Raw genomic sequence first — 21,419 nt, forward strand, 5'->3', positions numbered from 1 at the left:
CATATAAAAGAGCAAAAATAAAATAATCCTGGGAGATTAGGCCAATTAATCTTAAAAGTTATTTTTTATTGTTCTTCATGTTGTTCAATCTAAATATTGAAATAATATTGCTTTGTGTGTGTATGCATATGTGTGTATGTGTGTGTGTGTATGTGTGTGTGTGTGTGTCTCCTGTGTTTGCTGACCCAGCCCATGGGAGAATCTGTTTCATTTTTTCCATGAGTACTTTTGCTACCCCACCCTACATTAGACTCTTGCTGTCAAAAGCAAATGGGCTGGACCATGGATTTTTCATGTAAATGTTATGCAGGTTAATATTTGAATGGCTTGGACAGAAAGAGCATTCTCCCTGCTCTGTGCTATCGGCATGTGTTAGATTCATTGACTTGAGCCAATCTTCTGCATGTAAGTGAATCTCTCATCTGAACTTTCTTTTTCTTATTCTTTATTTTCCTTGATTTTAAATTATATCTAGTAGATTATCTTTCTCATGATCTATCCAGGTGTCACAGTTGGTGCATGCTGGTTATGTTCTGCTGTGGGCCTGGTTTGCTGGTTTAAATAGAGGTGACTTTAGAAGCTGAAAGAAAAGAGCCCAAATGTGGAAAGTTTTTGCCCCAACCCCTTGAGGGTTTCATCTCCAACTTTCATGAACTGTCGTCCTAAATTTGAAACCAGATTAAAAAAAAATCTTCTTTACTCTAGTTATTCTCACAAGAAGAAAAAAAAATTGTCATTGGACCAAACTTGTGAAAACTTAGGATTGGGATATGTTGTTATATTGGGTTGTTTTCTGATTACTGAGTTTTATAAAGATGAGTGCTTTGAGAATAACATCCAGTTGCTTACCTTGCTACTGTTTCACAACAAGGTAGTAATATATGGCTACTAAACATAGGCAATTTCTCCAAAATCACATAATTATTTGTTTAATCAATAAATATTTTGTATTTATTGAAAGACTTCTAACTACAATGTTTCACATCTAAGGTATAGGGCAAAAGAAGGCCTTACACAGAGCATTAGGACAAATGAGACTGATATGTAACATAATGGAGACAAACTGTATTTTTACTGTATTTATTAATTTGGCTTTAAATAATAATTAGACTTTTTTTGAAAAGGTTTGCAGAAATGATATACTCTCTTTTCCCCAAATTGAAAACTGGTATAATGGAATAGAAAATAAGAACTGCATTCTCTTTCGGATTTCTTAAATATGAATATCCATGATCTTGACAGGTACAAAATGAAGGCTTTTCTGACAAGTGTATAGTGTTTTTTAGTTATAGTGCAATAATAAATGTTATTTCATGCTACAGACAGTAACAATGTTTTTATATGTGTTAGGATATTATACTTTATTATTATTAAGAAATCAATTCTTTTGATTTTTATGAAGTGTTACACTCAATAAAACTGAAGGATATTGAATTTTCTCCATTTTTTATAGCTTCCTTTCTTTTGTTTTCTTTCTTTCTTTTTCTTTTTTTTAAAGCAGGGTCTTGCCCTGTTACCCAGGCTGGGGTGCAGTGGTATGATCAGAGCTCACTGCAACCTTAACCACCTGGGTTCAAGCAATCCTCCCATCTCACCCTCCCAAGTAGCTGCGATCACAGGTGTACACCACTGTGCCCTGCTAATTTTTTAGTAGAGATGGGGTATTGTCATGTTGCTCACGTTGTTCTCAAACTCCTGGCCACAAACAGTCCTTCCACTGCAGCCTTTCAAAGTGTTGAGATTACAGGTGTGTGCCACCATGCCTTGTTCATTTCATATATATATTATATATATGAAATATATATGAAATAAAATATATATTATATTTATATATTATATATAATATATATACACATAATAGTATAGTTAAATAAACATACAAAAATTACTAATATAATTTATTTAAATATTTTAAAATAGGGCCATTATCACGTAACTGCAATTTAAGGTACAATTTCTCTTTAAAATTGAATTCAGATAGCCCCACTCTGTTAATTCTGCCCTGTGCATATTACTTTCCTCTGTGGCATGCTGCTTATAAATTATAGAGTAGGATTTGTATTATATATTTCTCTCCATGCTTGGCCTACAGGCTTCTTAAGGATAAGAACTGTGTTTTTGTATATAATCTTTAGGCCTTGTCACTGTTCCTAGCACAAAGTGGGCTTTGGATGGAAGCTTGTTGAATTAAATTAAACTTGTGTCATGAGGGGTTTCAGTCATGTTATGAACTGACCCAAAGTCATTTAAGGCAGAAACAAAATGAAGTAAAAAAGAGAAAAAGTTGACCAACATCATTGATGCAGAAGTATTAGGTATAAATCCTTGCTTTACAAGTTTGATTGTGGATTTTTCTAAACAAAACATCTTACAAGTCTATATTAAAATCATCTACCAGTCTAAAACAATAATTGGGAAGTCTTTTCCTCTCCAATAGCCTAGGTTAGGGTATGCCCAAGTTGGTTTTGTTTACAGTAGAAAGGACACTGTATTTAGTTCGATATGTGTTTGAAAGCTGACTTCACCATTCTGACTGGTCTTGGGAAATTACTTTATTAACTGGCTTTCATTTCATTACCTGTAATAAGTAAATCTTTTCTTGCTAAAATCTGCTAAGCTTGTTGGGAGAATTAAATGAGATGATACATTAAAGGGCTCTTGTAATTTTATGTGCTAAACATATATAAGTTACTATCATTGTACTGGATACATACAAATTCAGCAAACCCTTAGTAAACCTGTACTTTACTTGTCTGTGACTATGGGAGATACTTTCTTGGACTGATTCTAAATACTGTGTGTGATATACAATATTCCCCCATGGGAACCTATTGTTGGTTGTGACAGTTAATAAGTTCTGTTTGATTATGGAATAACTAAATGCCTTCTTTTTACTTTGTGCAGGTTTTCGATATGTCTAAATGATTTCAGTTTTAATTTATTGAATTTTAATTTATTTTTCTAAACTAAATCAATTAAAATAATATACTAGAAAAGCTTGTTATTAGAAATGAAACTGTTCTCACTGTATTTTTTGAAAAAGAAAGTTGTACAACTTTAATGCCCTAAAGTTACCCCCAAAATAGGAATTCCTTGTAGAAATTAAGAGGTTCATAGAAACTTTCAAACCAAGCCTGGCAGGCTGGGACTATAATTTTGTTAAGCTCTTTTTGAGCATCAAGTAATAGGTGCTGACTTAGATGTAATCCTTCAGATCTCTCAGAAATGGATTAAGTTTGAAATGCATGATTTTTCTAGCTAGAAAACTAAGAGCAATTTTAAAATTACCAGGTCAGAAATTTTAGGTTGAGTGCTATTCCCACACATAGAAATGTTGTTTCATGCCCTTGTAGAATTTTCTGTTTAAAGAAAACTTGACTTAAGCATATGAAATAAACCCTGTCTGCCATTTGAGTTTAGAATTTGTTTTGCCCAAAATTTTTATCAGATTTTTTTTTAAATATCAGACTTGTAAATATACTTAATATTGGATTTTTGGGTACGTACAGCTTTGAGGAAATGTGTATATCCTTCTGCCCTATACCATCCCATTCCCGTATCCTTTCCAAAAGAGCAGAGTAAATATGGGTTCATTTAGAATTGTATGAAAATGTTTGCTTAAAACAACCTCTTTGGAATGGAAAATGTCAAATTGTTGAACTTATGTCTCCTTTCTTTTTCCTTAAGGAGAATGGTGTTGAACGCGTGTGTTCTGAGAGCCTGCTGCAGTCCAGGTTTGCTTGTTTGTGTTGTGTGTGTGAATTTGTATGCATATTTAGTTGGTTTTAAGAGAATTATTTGGACCTGACATTCCAAAACATGTTTGCTATCTTTTTGGCAGGGAATATTCCTCACTACCATTACCCAGACGCACTTCATCGACAGACAGTACTATAACTTCAAGTGGTAAGTGGATTTGGAAATAATATTAAAATAGACTGTTAGTATTACAGCTTTCAGCCTGATGTTCTGTGACCTGCTGGGGTGTGAGCAAATGAGAGGAACATAGGCAAATACTCCTTTTGCATAGTATAGTTAAATATGCTATACTATAATATTATGTGCATAGTATTCACACCATTTGTTTCTCCTGTTGACAGATCCTGGATTAGAAATTCTGAATATGGCTTCTTGTGACCTCGACAGTAACTCACTCTGTAAGAAAGAGGAGGATACAAGATCAGCTTCTCCCATGATAGAGGCCCAAGGTAAAATGTTGACAGGTGTAAGCATGATTTTCATTCTAAAACACTAAGCAAGTCTATAAGCTAGTGAAGTAACTATCCACACTAGCTCAATAGTGTTATTTAATATTAATTTTTTGTAAAATAATTCTTATAAAACAATTTTGAAGATATAGTCTGCAGAAAAGAAATCCAAGTGGTAACTAACCATGGCCTTTCACACATAAGGATGGTATCAATTTTTTTCGATTTTGTAGCCAGAACAAAAATTATGATATATTGTAATGGGACGAATATTTCCTATGGCAAAGATTGACTGGAATTTACTGGGTCTCAACTGTAGCACAGAAGTGACATCACCTGCTTAGGAAATTCTTGGAATCCTAGTTGGAATTTATCAGGTTAGAACGATGGAGCAATTAGCAATGGTCCACCCAGAGGCAACAGAACTAACCAGATGGTTTGTTAGGTCCTTTTCTGCTACTTGACTCTGAAAACAATGTAGTTATTCTCGACCGTTCCCAGTGAGACACCACTTTAGCTGACATTCATGAGAGGAATAGGCTCTAATTCCCATAAAAAAAAAAAATCAATCAATCAAGGAAAATTCATTCTTTTTCTTTTCTTTTTTTTTTTTTTTGAGACGGAGTCTCGCTCTGTCGCCCAGGCTGGAGTGCAGTGGTGTGATCTCAGCTCACTACAAGCTCCGCCTCCCAGGTTCACACCATTCTCCTGCCTCAGCCTCCCGAGTAGCTGGGACTACAGGTGCCCACCACCACTCCCGGCTAATTTTTTTGTATTTTTAGTAGAGACGGAGTTTCACCGTGTTAGCCAGGATGGTCTCAATCTCCTGACCTCGTGATCCACCCTCCTTGGCCTCCCAAAATGTTGGGATTACAGTTGTGAGCCACCATGCCCGGCCAAAGAAAATACATTCTATTGTTTGAACTCGACATTTAAGTTTGAGACAGAGGTGCTAAAATAGAATAGCCACAAAATTGCAGAAATGGAATCCATTTCATGGGTTAATTACAGAATGTCTTTGTATTCCACCTTACATCTAATAAGTAAATCTTTTAATTAAAAATACACCAAGGTTCCATTTGTTACCTATCATATAGACAAAGATGCATAAATTTGATTACACTCTGTTGGTAGAGTTGTAAGGACAAAAGAAAAGTGCTGTAGGGAATGTAACTTTTTGTAAATATAGTAGTCCCCTTGTATTCACTGGGGCTACATTCCAAGACCGCCAGTGGATTCCCAAAACTAATGATAGTGCCAAATCCTATATACACTATGTTTTTGGCTATAGAGACATACCTACGATAAGTTTAATTTATTAATTATATATTTACAACAATAACTAGTAATAAAATAGAACAATCTTGGCAATATATTGTAATAAAACTTATGTGAATGTGGTTTCTCTCTCTCTCAAAATATATTATTGTGGCTGGGTGTGGTGGCTCACGCCTGTAATCCCAGCACTTTGGGAGGCTGAGGCAGGCAGATCACGAGGTCAGAAGATCGAGAGACCATCCTGACTAACACGGTGGAACCCCATCTCTACTAAAAATACAAAAAATTCCCCAGGCGTGGTGGCGGGCACCTGTAGTCCCAGCTACTTGGGAGGCTGAGGCAGGAGAATGGCGTGAACCCAGGAGGCGGAGCTTGCAGTGAGCTGAGATTGCGCCACTGCACTCCAGCCTGGGCGACAGAGCGAGACTCCGTCTCAAATATATATAATTGTATGTAATATTTTCAGACCATGGTTGACAGCAGGTAACTGAAACCACGGAAAGTTAAACCTTGGATAAGGGAAGACTACTATAATATGGAGAGAAATGTTCTAATATCTATCAAAATGTTGAATGTATATATCCTTTGATACAACTATTCATTTTCTAGGAATTTATCCTATAGATAATATGTACACACCTCCCAAATAACATATGCAAATGCTTATATATTGCAGCATTGTCTGTAATAACAAAATACTAGATTTTGGCATATCCATGTAAAAGAATACTAATATGCAGGCATAAAACATAAATAAGGAGACTTTTTTCTTACAATAACATAAAAGGACTACTGTTTCTTGGGGGAAAAAAAGTACAGAATGTTATGTATAGTGTACACAATTTTGTGGAAAAAAGGACAGAAAAAGTTGGTTTTTGGTGCATGTGGGGACGGTCTTACTCTGTTGCCCCGGCTGGAGTGCAGTGTTACAATCATAGCTCACGGCAGCCTCAAATTCCTGGGCTCACGTGATCCTCCTGTCCCAGGTTCCTCAGTAGTTGGAACTACGGGTACAAGCCACCACGTTCGACTAATTAAAAAAAAAAATTGTGAAGATGGGGTCTCACTATGTTTCCTAGGCTGGTCTCAAAGAAAAAGTTTTTATGTATGCATGAAATATCCCTGGAAAGCTAGACAAAATTTAATAACATTGTGTCTAGGGAGATAAACTGGATTTCTGGAAGTCATAGATGGGAGGAAAAATTTTCACTGTAAAACATTTTTACGCTTTTTGATTTATGAACCATACGAATCTACTACTTGTCCTAAAATTTTTTAAAAACTAAAGTAAGGGCTAGGCACGGTGCTCAGGCCTATAATCCCAGCACTTTGGGAGGCTGAGGCACCAGGATTGCTTGAACTCAAGAGTTCAAGACCAGCCTGGGCAACATAGTGAAACCCCGTCTCTGCAAAAAAATACAAAAATTAGCTGGGCATGGTGGTGCATACCTGCAGTCCCAGACACTTAGGAGGCTGAGGAGGTAGGATTGCTTGAGCCTGGGAGGCAGAGGTTGCAGTGAGCTGAGACTAAGCCACTGCCCTCCAGCCTGGGTGGCAGAGTGAGACCCTGTCTCAAAAAAAAACAAAAAACAAAAACAAAACAAAACAAAACAAAAAACCTAAAACAACATTTCCATAAGGAAAAAAATTGTATAGCTGTGAAGAAATTGCTTACTATTTTGTTCTTATTTCCATATAAATTTTACAAATATAATACACGCTTTAAATATTTTTCTCTTAAAAAGGAAGAAACAAAACCTGTCTGTATCTGCTGACCTTTGTGCCTGCACTGAACTAAATGTAGGACAATGGACTGAGTAAACAGGAGAATAATTATCCGGTACATTTCAGTACAAATAAAGTACATAAAAATAAACAGAACTTACCAAAAGGAATGGCACAAGTTAAAAGTGCATCTTTTCTTCTTGGTTTCATGACATTTAATTTAGAAAGGTACCATGTTTTAGAAGGATATCATATTTTTTGTTATCAGCCTTGCAAATATAATTTTGAAAGAAAATCTGTTAAGCTATTAAAAAAGCTACTAAGTTACTAATTGTTCATCCTTCCGCCCTCCACTTTCTATTATTGTACCAGTGATGTGTTCCATTAAAAAAAGCAGCAGCAGCCTAAAAAATGATTTTTAAAAAATCCTATTAGAAGGCTATTTGTACAGACGTTCACTTCCTTTAAGAAATCTTTTATGGCCTTAGCTGCTCCATCCCAATTCTGAGTCAATGGGCATGTATACATTTTTTGTAGTTCATAATTTGTCTCATATGTTAAGACCTTTGTCAGTTACTGGTCAGCCCATGTTGCCACTCTTACTGTTTCCTCCTCTTTTACTTGCTCCTGCCCGCCTAACTGTTTTGTGTGTTTCCTGTTTCTCACAGGCACAAGTCCAGCTCATGATAATATTGCATTCCAAGACTCTACGAGGAAGGATAAAACCATATTAAATCTGGTAAGGAAATACGTATGTTCACAACAAAGGTGGTGGTATCTTACAATGGTAGAACTATCCCTTTAAAAAGTAGTCTTAAAAGTATTATCTCATTTATCCTTTCAAAATATTATGAAGTTCATATAATTTAATTAATATTTTATAGGCAAAGTAGTTGAGGCCAAAGTGTTTTTGTGACTTGTCTAAAGTCACACAACAGGGTCAGAGCTAGGACCTCCTAGCTCCACCTTAATTTATTGTTCATTCATTCATTCACTCACTCATTTATTCATCAAAAGTCAATTGGAAACAAGCTAAATATTTCTCAATAGTAGAGGACTGCTTAAATAAATGAATGCGTTAATAAATGAAGTTGAATAAAACAGTGGTATCTATCCTAATGATATGTTCTAATCAGGTGAAGAAACAGATAATTACTGAATAATTAGAGTGTGCTTAGTGATTTGAAAGAAAAAATGCTTGAGATAGCAGGCCAGAAAACATGTCACGGAGGAAGTACCATGTTAATGGCATTGAAAGTTTTACAGTTGCCTGGTAAAGCTCTATAAAACATAAGGAGAGATGGAAATGATTAGAGAAAAGAGTTAAATTCCTTCCTTAAAGAGAAAATTCATTAGGCCCAGAGTGGTGGCTCATGCCTGTGATCCCAGCACTTTGGGAGATTGAGGCAGAAGGATTGCTTGAGCCTAAGAGTTTAAGGCCAGCCTGGGTAACATAGGGAGACCCTGTTTCTATAAAATATAAAAACAAATCTGCCAGGTATGGTGGTGCTTGACTGTTGTCTCAGCTATATAGGAGGGCAAGGCAGATGGATCGATTGAGCCCAGGAGGTTGAGGCTGCAGTGAGCAATGAGCATGCCACTGCACTCCCACCTGAGCAACAGAGCAAGACTCTGTCTCAAAAAGAAAAAAAAAAAGAGAAGGCTCATTTCCACTTCTATGAATTAATAATCATTAAAGGTAACTACGGGTCTAATTTCATGATTCTTCAAGGGTCTTGCTTATGTCTTGCTATGTTGTATGTGTGGAGGGGTGTGTGTGTGTGTGCGTATTATTGTTTCTTTCTTCTCAATATACAAGCATTGTTCTAGTTAAGCATTTGGTTGCAAGAAAGAGAGACCCATGCAAGCTAACTCAAGTTAAGAGGAGGCCGTGACACAGACTTGGGGCAAAAAAGTAGATGAAAATTTTTCAGCATTTCATTCTGAAGATAGTTAAATGATTGGATTTGTGATTTGGAACAATGACCTGATGTCATTCGTTTCCTTTGTTATCCAGAGGCGATTGATTCCAAGAACCCCACAGATACCAAAATCAGAGAATGCTCAAGTCTCTTATATAAAAATTGCATAGTATTTGCATATAACCTAATGAAACGGGAGAGTTCCCTGATTCCCCTTGCAGGACATGCAGCAGTGGTGTGTCTCACCTGCTTAGTCACCCCATAGTTCAAACCTCTAGGGGGAATATGCAGACCAGCAGGTGCAGAGGCCAGGGCAAGTGCTTTTGGGCTCTGCTCCCCTGGCAGCATCTAGGGGTCAGTGTCTGTGATTCCCAAAGTCCAAGTGGGTGTGTGTTACAAAGCTCTTTCAGATTTGCCATCTGCAGACAGCTTGTGTGTTAATTAGCTCAATGGACTCTCAGCCTTGTCACAAGGGCAGAGGGCCAATGTGACAGCTTTCTGTATCCTGAGCTGTCGCTCAGCGTCCCAAAAGGATGGGATCACACATGAGCTGGAAGGATGAGTGCAAGGTTTTACTGAGTGGTAGAGGTGGCTGTCAGTGAGATGGATGGGGAGCCAGAAGAGGGGATGGAGTGGGAAGGTGGTGTGGAATGGGAAGGTGGTATTCCCCTGGAGTCAGGCTGCCCAGAGGCCATACTCTTCTCCGACTGCCCCAGGCTAAACTCCCCTTGGCATCCAGACATCCTCCCTCTTCTCTCTTTCTCTGCCATGTCATTCCACTATTGTCAGTCTGCCAGTCTGCTGGTCTGCCAGTGTTGTGTGCTCACTTCAGCTGCTTGTGTTGTGTGCCCGCTAAGGTCTCGGGTTTATGTTGGTACAGGATGAGGGGCGTGGTGGGCCAGAGTGGTGTTAGAAAATACAACATTCAGACACAAAAACAGGAGTGCCTGTTCTCACATAGGTCTGCGAGCACAGGCCTGAGGGTGGAGCCCTCACCGGGGACCCCACTTTTCTCTATCCAGCACTTCCCTTCCCACCTCCCATATCACTAACACATCCTCTTATATACTTTAAATCATCTCTAGACTACTTATGATACCTAATACAGTATAAATGCTATGTAAATAGTTATAATGACAAGAAAGGAAATCTGTGTGTGTTCAGTACAGATACAACCATTGTAGGCCTAACTACATTTTTTTAGTTAAATCCATAGATGCAAACCCACAAATACAGAGGGCCAGCTGTATAGGTAGGATATAGTGTTGGCTAGCACATATGCTGAAAATGGTTGCCCCCAGTAAAAAATGAACAGAAGAAAATTCAAGTCCCTTACTCTTTCATAGTAGAATCTTCTGAGAAAATAAAATTCCTTCTCATCTCAAAAAAAAATAGACATAAAGACACTTTTTAAAATAATGGATCAATTTGCCATTGGAAGTTGTGGGACTGGTTAGGATACTATGGCGACAATTCAGATGAGATGAAGGTAGTATGAATTTAGTGAAGGTGGAGAAAAGGAGATAAATTTGAGAAATATTTCGGGGTAGAATTCACAGAGGATGATGACATGTCAGGGGTATGGGAAATGGTAGATACCCAGGCTTATGGCTTAACCTACCGAATGAATAGAATAACAGGACAGTAGGGAAGGAGGAAGGAGAGTAGAATTTGTGGGGTAAAACCAGATCAGTTTGAGACAAGTCAAATTTCAGGCTGATCTGAGACACTGATAGTCAGTAAGGAGATTTTATATACGGCTGCATACCCATATTCATAAACTCACCTGTGCGGTTTTTGAAACCTGACATATATTTGTGAGTTATCAGCAAAAATCCAAGTGCGTGGATGAGATTTCCCAAGGACTGTGGCAGGAAGGAAGGGAGCATTGAGGATAATAGAATCCTGGCTAACAATATCTACTAGAGAAGGCAGAGGAGACTGAGAACGGGCTGTTGTAGTGATGCGGGGCTGGGGCATCAGAAGAGGGAAATCGAGCGGAAAAAATCTTCAAGGGGAAGGGATGTATAGATAATTTTAGATGCTATAGTAAGGTCAAGATAAAGACTGAAAATTATCCACTGGATTTGGCAATAGGGAGTTAATAGCTGGTGAGAACACTTTCCTTGGAGTGTTGTGTAAAGGGGTAGAGTAGTTAACTGATCACGAATGGGAGAGGAAGAACCGGAAACAGCAGCCACACACAACTCCTTATGTGACCTTAAAACATGTCTATATGTGGTAAAAGCCTAACATAACACTGTCTTAGCAGCCATCTTCATCACAATTTCTCCAAAAACCTATCTAGAAAACTCCATGTGATAGCCCTATATCACCCACACCTTACCTCTTCATCTATCCAGTCCTACCTCTTCATCAAACTTCAGCATGTTCCTTGTCTGCAGAAATTCCATGCTACTCAAGTCATGGTGTCATGGTGCCACTCTCCTTCCTTTTTTTTTTTTTTTTTTTTTTTGTTGAGACAGAGCTTTGCACGGCTGCCTAGGTTGGAGTGCAGTGGCATGATCTCGGTTCACTGCAACCTCTGCCTCCCCTCAGCCTTCAGAGCAGCTGGGATTATAGGCCCGCACCACCACCCCTGGCTAATTTTTGTATTTTTAGTAGAGACGGGGTTTTGCCATGTTGGCCAGGCTGGTCTTGAACTCCTGACCTCAGGTGATCCATCTGCCTCAGCCTCCCAAAGTGTTGAGATTACAGGCCTGAGCCACAGCGCCCAGCCATCTCCTTCCTATTCAGAGCACTTGTCTATCTATCTCATTTATTTGGCAATTAATCCTAGTTTGCATTGTTGTAATTCACATCATGTTTGCATCTTTTCATGTATTTACGCCCTTTTTGCTTCAACTAGATTGGAAGCCCCCTTGCAGCCAATTTTATTTCCTTCTTAACAGCATTAAAAACTGTAGAGCAGGGGTCCCCAGTCGCTGAGCCAGGGATCAGAACCCATTCGAGTCTGTTAGGAATTGCGCCGCACAGCAGGAGGTGAGCGGCAGGCCAGGGAACATGACAACCTGACCTCCGCCTCCTGTCAAATCAGCGGTGGCATTAGATTCCCACGAATCCTATTGTGAACTGTGCAAGCGAGGCATCTAGATTGCATGTTCCTTAGGAGAATAACGCCTGATGATCTGAGGTGGCACAGTTTCCTTCCGAAACTATTTCCCCCTTACCTCACCCCCGTGGAAAAACTGTCTTCCAGGAAACTGGCCCCTGGTACCAAAAAGGTTGCGGACTGCTGTTATACAGTGTTTTTGTCAGAGTAGGCTTAGGAGAGGACAGGATGTAGCAAAATGACTGGTTATGAAGTATTTCCACTCTGTGTACAGCGGTAAAATCTTCTGATTTTAGGAAGCCAAAGAGGAACCACAAACAATAGAAGAACATAAAAAAGAACATGCTTCAGGAGGTAAGGAATGTTTCTTTCAATCCCCATGTGAACTTTTGTTCTCTGCTGATATTTTTGTGGCTGAAATCTGTCGGAATAAAAGTATATCACTTACAAATTATAGGACCAATTATTGATTCCATTTGTGTCATTTTCAAAAAGCCACATTTGCATTGTGTTGACTGTTCGATCCCAGAAAGCTCGTAATAACTGGTGCTCTATTGTGAACTGAGAACCAAGCCAATATTGGTGGCAAATGCGATGCTCTACTTTGAGTTCTTTTTTAGTATCCCGTCTAAAAGTAAAGCCACTATTTACAGAATAAGTGCTAATATGCTTTCTGCCTTAGCCTACCTCCATTGGGATGGAATAGTGGATAGAGTTCAGGCTTTGGAGTCATAGAGACTCTACATGGGATCGATCTCTGACTAGCTATCGCTCTTGGAAAGTTACTTAAGTCTCAATTTTCTCATTTGCAAGAGGAAAATGAAAAGAAGAAAAGTACACTTAATTGAGAATATATTCTATGCTGAGAACTAGGCTAATTTCATGTGCATAGTTTTATTTAGTCCTCCAAATACTATGTGAGGTGGTAAATTGTGATTCAGTTGCCTAGCCTATAAAATGTGGACAATAAAAGTATCTACAGCAGAAGGTTTGCTGTGAGGATGGAATAAATTAATATGTATGAAGCACTTAGAAAAGTGTCTGGCACCAAAGTTCTCATAAAAGTTAGTTACTATTATAAAAAAATCAATCTTATCTTAGATGATATCTTTATCTTATCAATCTTATCTTAGATGGCTTAATGAGTTTGTGACTTGTTCAAGATCACATAACTGTAGATTCAAACAAAGCTCAGATATAAACCAAGTTTGTTTGACTTTAAATCTAATGCTCTTAATAATTAATACATAGTCCTTGGTAAAGTTGTCATAAAATCATATGTGTAAAATGCTTTGCTCTGTGTTGGCAATATAATAAAGCCATGGTTGATGCCATGTTTATTGTCACTGTTATTGTTACCAGTATTATTATTGCTACTACTGTTCCTGCTACTGCTAATAAAGCCTTGATCCAAAGAAGAACCAGGATACCAGTAGGAGGTTTAGGCTTTTAGCCATGGGATCAAGTATAGCAAACATGCAAATGCAAAGAGAACAAATTGGGCTGTTGCTTGATTCTGAGACATCTTTAAGTATGAAAGACTATTCACATGCGGAGGTATAAACAAATGATTTTAATGGCATTGTGATCCCAATAGCTTAGCATAACATTATAATTTAAGCGCATACATTATTAGCTGGCGATCATCTCAGACATATTTAAATGCAATACTTTTGTTTAGTGGAGATATAACGTTAGATCAAATGTGCTTTTACATGTCAAGCCTTTTTAACCAAATAATATTTTATTATATTTTAATAGACTCTGTGGTTTCCCCTCTTCCTGTAACCACCGTGAAATCGGTTAACTTTAGACAAAGTGAGAAGTAAGTGCTTCTTCATGTAGCATGTTAACATGTTTTATTTTTCTGTTGGATTATGTTTAAATATGTTTTTTGTCTTATCCTACAGCACTTCTGCTAATGAGAAGGAGGTGGAGGTGAGTTTAAAGCAAATTTTTTTTCCATTTAAAAAAGTGTTCCAGACTCACCCGCTACAGTCACTTCATGTTTTGGCACAAGCTCTCATATGCTCAGTGTCTGTTTGGCTTGGCTGTGACTCAGTGCTGGTGAACCCCGTGCATGTCAGCATTATGTTGCTGGGGGGAGAAAGAAATGCCTCAGTATAAAACAGTATTAAACTGAAACATCTGACCACATCCAGTTTTCTCTCCTCCTCCTCACCCTCACATTATTTTGACAACAGGCAGAATTTCTCAGATTATCTTTGGGATTTAAGTGTGACTGGTTTACCTTGGAGAAGAGAGTGAAGCTTGAAGAGAGGTCCCGTGACTTGGCAGAAGAAAATTTGAAGAAAGAAATCACTAACTGTTTAAAACTATTAGAGGTGAGAATCAGAACATTTGAGATACAAACATTTGGTCTAGCCAGGCACAGTGGCTCACACCTATAATCCCTGCACTTTGGGAGGCCAAGGCAGGTGGATCATGGGAGACCAAGGCAGGAGGATCACTTGAGGCCAGGAGTTCAAGATCAGCCTGGGCAACATAGTGGGACCCCATCTCTACCAAAAAAAAAAAAAAAATCAGCCAGGTGTGGTGGTGTGTGCCTGTAGTCCCAACTACTTGGGAGGCTGAGGCAGGAGGATCATTTGAGCCCAGGAGTTGGAGATTGCAGGGAGCTATAATCACACCATTGCACAACAGCTTGAGTGACAGAGTGAGACCCTGTCTCAAAAACAAAACAAAAAACACCCACAGAAAACATTTGGTCATATTTTCAATAACACGTTCATAATTACATATGAAATTACTTGTATGACCCAAACCAGTACCAGGTACCAAGCTCTGCCTGACCCAAATGTGAATCATAGAAAGTAAGAATGCAGGATCAGGCTGAAATAAAAGTTTCACTAATAGGAGAGTATCAGCTATAAAATGAAAAATGTCTTTTTAAAGTAGGTTGCATGAGTCATCTGCCTTTTCTCTGGATTTTCAAATTTCAGGCAGAAAAGGAATCATGCAGAAAACTGACATAGGAAATAATATCAATTTTAAGCTTCAAAGAAGAGAATCGAGTCTATTTCCATTTATGATTAACTGAGGAAAGAGAATAGTAACTGATTCAGTCTTGCAGATGATGGGCAAGCCTGCTGTAGAGTACTGAGAGAAGAATGGGGGTGCATAGGAGTGTAACAACTACTATTATCTTTCCATATGGTGAAGTTACCATACATTTAGAGATGAGCTGGAAAATTAGTAGGCTTAGTTTTGGATGAAGGACATTAAAATTGAGAAACCATGGAAAAGAATCATGTTATTTTTTACTGTGATAAAATATGTAACATAAAATTTATCATCTTGAACATCTTCAAGTGCACAGTTCAATGTAAGTTTATTTACATTGTTGCAAAACAGATCTTGAAACTCTGTACCTGTTAATTTCCCTTTTCCTCCTTACCCCATCCCCTGGTAACCATTATCCTACTGACTCTATGAATTTGACAACTTTAGGGACTTTGCGTAAGTGGATTCATACAGTACTTGTCTTTTGTAACTGGCTTATTTCACTTAGCATAATGTCTTCAAGGCTTATCCATATTATAGCATGTGAGCAGATTTCCTTCTTTTTTAAGGATCAATAAAATTCTCTTGTAGCTATCAATTTTTGCTTATCTATTCATTCATCGATGGGCATTTGGGTTGCATCCACTTCTTGGCTATTGTGAATAGTGCTGTTAGAAACAGAGGTGTATAAATATCTCTTGGAGACCCTTGGAGACCTTGCTTACCGTTCTTTTGATTATATCTGGACTCAGGAGTGGGCTTGCTAGGTCATATAGTAATTATATTTTTAATTTTTTAGAAACCACTGTACTGTTTTTCATAGCAGCTATATCATTTTAGATTGTTACCAACAGTGCACAAAGGTTCCGATTTCTCCAAATCTTCACCAACACTTGTTATTTTCTGTTTGATTTTATGATAGCCACCCTAATGGATGTGAGGTGGTATCTTATTGTGGTTTGGTTTGTATTTCTCTAATGGATAATGATATTGTGCATCTTTTCATGTGCTTGCTGGCCATTTGTACATCAGCTTTGGAAAAATGTCTATTAAAGTCCCTTTCTATTTTCTTTGCAGAAAAAAAATGTTATTTATAAAAGTACAGTTTCAGGGCTGGGCGCAGTGTCTCACTCCTGTAATCCCAGCACTTTGGGAGGCTGAGGCAGGCAGATCGCCTGAGGTCAGGAGTTTGAGACCAGCCTGGCCAACATGGTGAAACACCATCTCTACCAAAAATACAAATATTAGCCAGGTGTGGTGGCGGGCGCCTGTAGTCCCAGCTACTTGGGAGGCTGAGGCAGGAGAAGCGCTTGAACCCGGGAGGCAGAAGTTGCAGTCAGCCGAGAACACACCACTGCACTCCAGCCTGGGCAACAAGAGTGAAACTCCATCTCAAAAAAAAAAAATTAACGGGGCATAGTGGCACACACCTGTAATCTCAGCTACTTGGGAGGCTGAGGCAGAAGAATCGCTTGAACTCAGGAGGTGGAGGTTGCAGTGAGGCGAAATCATGCCATTGCACTCCAGCCTGGGTGACAGAGCAAGACTCTATCTCAAAAAAAAAAAAAAAAAGTACGATTTCAGAAGGTAACATAGTAGCATAAGAGTAATCTTTCTATAGGCATATTTTAGTAGACTGGTCTCTCATTCCTTGTGGAGGAGCTTCTCCCATTGATGGTTGATATTTTACAGAAGGTTTTCAGCTCCCAAAAGTGTTCCTGCTTTAAATAACACCTGGAAGGCTGGATGAATCTTATGTTTCCTTTACGTTTGGTTCTTTCTCCTGAACATCTGAATACTTCCGATGGAGCTGTTTTGAATTAGATAAGAAATAGCTGCATTCCTAAGGGAAGACTGTTCTCTCCTTAAGTTCATAATACTTTGTTTGTAGTTGTTTCAGTTGGTGGCTGTAACCAAAGCAGCTCATCCTGGACTTCAGTCAAACACTGTCATTTCTTTTTGATATCTGAAATTACCTTAGCATTCTTCTTTTTCAGATTTTTCAATATCTGGAGTTTTTAAGCATTTTGTTGAGTTGTTCTTTACTAGTAAAATAAAATTTATTGATGTGTTTCTTACAAATTTTAGATTCTATTCTATGTTTATACTGGACGAGGATTTTCTCAAATGCAGGCAAAACAATATTCAATTCCATGATGTCGCTGGTTTTCTTTCCTTCCAGACACCAAATATGCACAATGTTGGAAATACCTTAGTCTATTGCTTCACTTCTTGATTTCTTCCTTTTGCCATGAGATGTATTCCCTTTTTTTCTGGCTTCTGCTTGACTTTCTGTTGTCAGTGTGTCTTTTTCAACAGATGGCTGGTCACTAATGGGTCCTATCTTTTTGGAAGTGACTGAGTCAGCTGGTTTCTCTGAAAGGGCTGAAGATGCTGTAGTTGGAATAGCCTCGTGTTGTTGGGTCCTTATTTTCTCCACTGACTTAACTTTTCTTCTCACATCACTTTCTTCAGTGCTTTCAGACTCATCGCTAATGAGTTTGAGTTTTCTTCCTGGCTTTTTGCACTCATTTTTGCAGATTCGTTTTCACTTTCTTCATTTGCAGAAGTGCTCGAGCTCCTTTTTGCTTCTTTTCCTGGAGGAGTTGAAGTGATAGATAATCCACAATATTTGGAGAATTCTTCATTGGCATACATAGATGAGCTGTGTAAAGGAGGATCAAAGGTTTCATAAGGTTCTTCATCTTTCTCATTTTCACCAAGCCTGCCAATTCTTGAGATGGCAGAATTATTAGGAAAATCAAACACATTGGTAGGCTTGCACTTTTGACCAGCTTTATCTTTCACAGAATGTGTTCTTCATAAAATGTTCTTTGAATATCATGGACCGGCATGCCCGGGAGGCTGCACTCAATGTGGCAGGGCCATCAGACCACTCTCTTTCCATTTTTTAATTGAGTTATTTGGATTTTTAATTGTTGAGTTGCAGGAGTTCTTTATATAGTGCGGATATTAACCCCTTATCAGTTGTATGGTTTGAAAATATTTTCTCCCATTCTATAGGTTGCCTTTTCTGTTGACTGGGTCCTTTGATGTATAAAGACTTTTAAATCTGATGTAGTTCCATTTGTCTATTTTCACTTTTGTCATCTGTGCTCTTGGTGTTATATCCAAGAAATCATTGCCAAAACCCATGTCCTGTAGCTTTTCCCTTATGTTTTCTTCTAGGAGTTTTCTAGTTTGGGGTCTTACTTTTAGGTATTTAATCCATTTTGAGTTAATTTTCATATCTGATGTAAGGTAAGGGTCCAACTTCATTCTTTTGCATGTGGATATCGAGTTTTCTCAGCAATATTTTGTTGAAGAGACCATCCTTTCCTCATTGTGGATTCTTGGCACCCTGGTTGAAGATCATTTCATATACATTTATTTCTGGGCTTTTAATTCTATTCCATTGGTCTATATGTCTGTTTTTATGTCAGTACCACACTGTTTTAATTATTGTAGCATTGTAATATGTTTTAAAATTAGGAAGTGTGAGTCCTCCTACTTTTTCTTTTTCAAAAGTGTTTTGGCTATTAGGGTCCCTTTAGATTCCATATGAATTTTGGGATAAATTTTTCTATTTCTGCAAAAAAAAAAAAAATGCCATTGGGATTTTGATAGAGACGCCCTTGAATCTGTATATCACTTTGGGTAGTATAGATATCTTAACAAAATTAGGTCTACCAACCCATGAACACAGGGTGTCTTTCCATTTATTTGTGTCTTTAATTTTTTTCAGAAATGTTTTGTGGTTTTCAGTGTACATCTCTTTTATCTCCTTTGTTAGGTTTATTCTTCAGTATTTTATTCATTTTGATGCTATTGTAAAGGGAATTGTTTTCTTAATTTCTTTTTTGGAAATTGTTAGTGTGTAGAAAGACAACTAATTTTTTGTGTTAATTTTGTACCCTACAATTTTGTTGAATGTGTATATTAGTTCTAACAGGTTTTTTTTGGTGGAATTTTTAGTGTTTACTATGTATGAGATCATATCATCTACAAACAGAAATGATTTGACTTCTTCCTTTCTGATTTGGATAACTTTTCATTATTTTCCTTGCCTAATTGTTCTGGCTAGAACTTCCAGTATTATGTTGAATAATATTGGTGAGAGTGGGCATCTTTGCCTTGTTCCTGACCGTAAAGGAATAAGCTTTCAGTCTTTCACCACTGAGTATAATTGTAGTGGGGTTTTCATATATAACTTTTATTAGGTTAAGGTAATTTTCTTCTATTTCTATTTTTTTAAATTAGCACTTCAGTGACATAGTAAAAATAATGTGTGGTTTTTTGCATCTTTTTGTTAGTATTCCTAGTTTTTGTGGTTTTTAATCATAAAAGTGTGTTCAATCTTAACACATGCTTTTTCTCCATCAGTTGAAATCACCATATGGTTTTTGTCCTCCTTTTTGTTAATGTGGTATATTATGTTGATTGATTTTCATATGTTAAACCACCCTAACATTATAGAAATAAATCCTATTTGTACATGATGTATAATCCTTTTTGTGTGCTGTTGAATTCAGTCTACTAGTATTTTGTTGAGAATGTTTACATTAATATTTATCAGAGATATTGGTCTGTAGTTTTTTTTCTTTAATGTCTTTTTCTGGCTTTGGCATTAAGGTAATGTGGACTTCATAGAATGAGCTTGGAAGTATTCCTCTTCAATTTTTGGGAAGAGTTTTATGAAGACTGGCATTAATTCTTTAAATGTTTGGTAGAATTCCCCAGTGAAGCCATTCAGTCATGGATTTTTCTTTGTTGGGTGATTTTGATTACTGATTCAATCTTCTTACTAGTTATAGGTCTGTTCAGATTCTCTATTTCTTCCTGGCTTAATCCTGGTTGACCATACTCTGTTTTGCTAACAATTAACATCTGCTCTTTCCTTCCCAACTGGAGGTGGTGGTTTAAACCACTGTAAGAAACTGCATGTCTGACAATTGCCATTCTAGTTGGTTAGCAACTCTCTAACTACAACTTATACATATCTGTCTGTTTCAAAAGTGGGTGTCCTTCACTGAGCACCAAATGTGCAACAAGCAGTTGGCATCTCTTACCTATCATATGATAGTATTTCTGGAGAGGATACGTGATTGTCCCCATTGGACAGATAAGGAAACAGCAAATCAGAAAGGTTTATTTTTTTTTAACATTTCTAAAATTATGGTGCAATTTACAGTCGGTGGTGCCTAATGGTTTTATTGACAGCCTTTTCTTTCTTAATGATATACAAAATCGTGGTATCTCTTATAATTCATGTTGCTTTAGATTTGGGAAAGTTTTAGAAATTTGCTCACAATCACACAGGTAACGAGCAGTGTCATGTCTGCTTCCAAATCTGTTATTCACTTAATCCTGTCTGTACTCTGGTGAGAAGGATGTTCATCAGGAAGGGCATCATATTGTGTAAAGGGCACAGGATTGAGAGGAAAATTCATAAGGCAATGAATGTATATTCACCTAGCCAGCCCAGTCATACCTTATCATTCATGGAAGAACAAGCATAGTTGTCAGAGACATTTTTAATTCCAATATGTTTGGTTATGTTTCTTAAAATTCCAACCTATGCTCCTCATATGATACATTCGCCTCTTTTGTAAGCATAATCTCTTTACCATTACCAATTAATTGCAGCCCATCCTGTTAGCTGTAGAAGAAAGATGTGGAAAATTTGGGAAGTAAAGAAAAAAGGGATCAAGAATAGACATAAAAGATTTGTGATCACCTGCATATATCTACCCAGTACCCAACAAAGATAATAATATATCAGTATCATTCATTATTGGCCTTTGCTGCTTCTTTTCATCTTCCACCAAAATAACTGAGATTAGAATGTCATCCACATTTGCAACTTAGTCAGTGTTAGAATCACTCGCTGAATGCTTGTGTTGGATATCTTTTAATATGCTGTTTTCTATACAGTCTTTAACACCTCTGTGTGAAGATGACAACCAGGCACAGGAAATCATTAAGAAGCTGGAGAAGAGTATAAAGTTTCTTAGCCAGTGCGCAGAACGAGTGGCCAGTAGGGCTGAGATGTTGGGAGCCATCAATCAGGTAACCTGTCTTCATTTCTCTAGTTAGAATGAAATTACAAAAAAGATTCACTTTTCCTGAGACTATAGATTTCTCACTTCTAGGAATAAGTTTTAAAAACTACTTTTGTTGTATAAGACA

General features: G+C 37.6%; 1 protein-coding gene and 1 pseudogene across 3 annotated transcripts in view; one reads left to right on the forward strand and one right to left on the reverse strand.

Moving 5' to 3' along the window:
* Positions 1 to 21,419, forward strand: part of IRAG2 (inositol 1,4,5-triphosphate receptor associated 2) — a 111,458-nt gene that overhangs the window by 78,445 nt on the left and 11,594 nt on the right. For all 3 annotated transcript variants that reach the window (XM_054443129.2, XM_054443130.2, XM_054443132.2), the window contains 9 exons: positions 3,688 to 3,734; positions 3,842 to 3,906; positions 4,101 to 4,208; positions 7,880 to 7,950; positions 12,503 to 12,560; positions 13,968 to 14,031; positions 14,117 to 14,144; positions 14,411 to 14,551; positions 21,165 to 21,299. In XM_054443129.2, the coding sequence (XP_054299104.1) occupies positions 3,688 to 3,734; positions 3,842 to 3,906; positions 4,101 to 4,208; positions 7,880 to 7,950; positions 12,503 to 12,560; positions 13,968 to 14,031; positions 14,117 to 14,144; positions 14,411 to 14,551; positions 21,165 to 21,299 (717 nt within the window). The remainder of the gene's footprint in view (positions 1 to 3,687; positions 3,735 to 3,841; positions 3,907 to 4,100; positions 4,209 to 7,879; positions 7,951 to 12,502; positions 12,561 to 13,967; positions 14,032 to 14,116; positions 14,145 to 14,410; positions 14,552 to 21,164; positions 21,300 to 21,419) is intronic.
* On the reverse strand, positions 16,875 to 18,386 carry LOC129009840 (centromere protein U-like; annotated as a pseudogene).

The sequence above is a fragment of the Pongo pygmaeus genome, chromosome 10 (assembly GCF_028885625.2).
Source record: "Pongo pygmaeus isolate AG05252 chromosome 10, NHGRI_mPonPyg2-v2.0_pri, whole genome shotgun sequence".
In the NCBI taxonomy this organism is placed as follows: domain Eukaryota; kingdom Metazoa; phylum Chordata; class Mammalia; order Primates; family Hominidae; genus Pongo; species Pongo pygmaeus.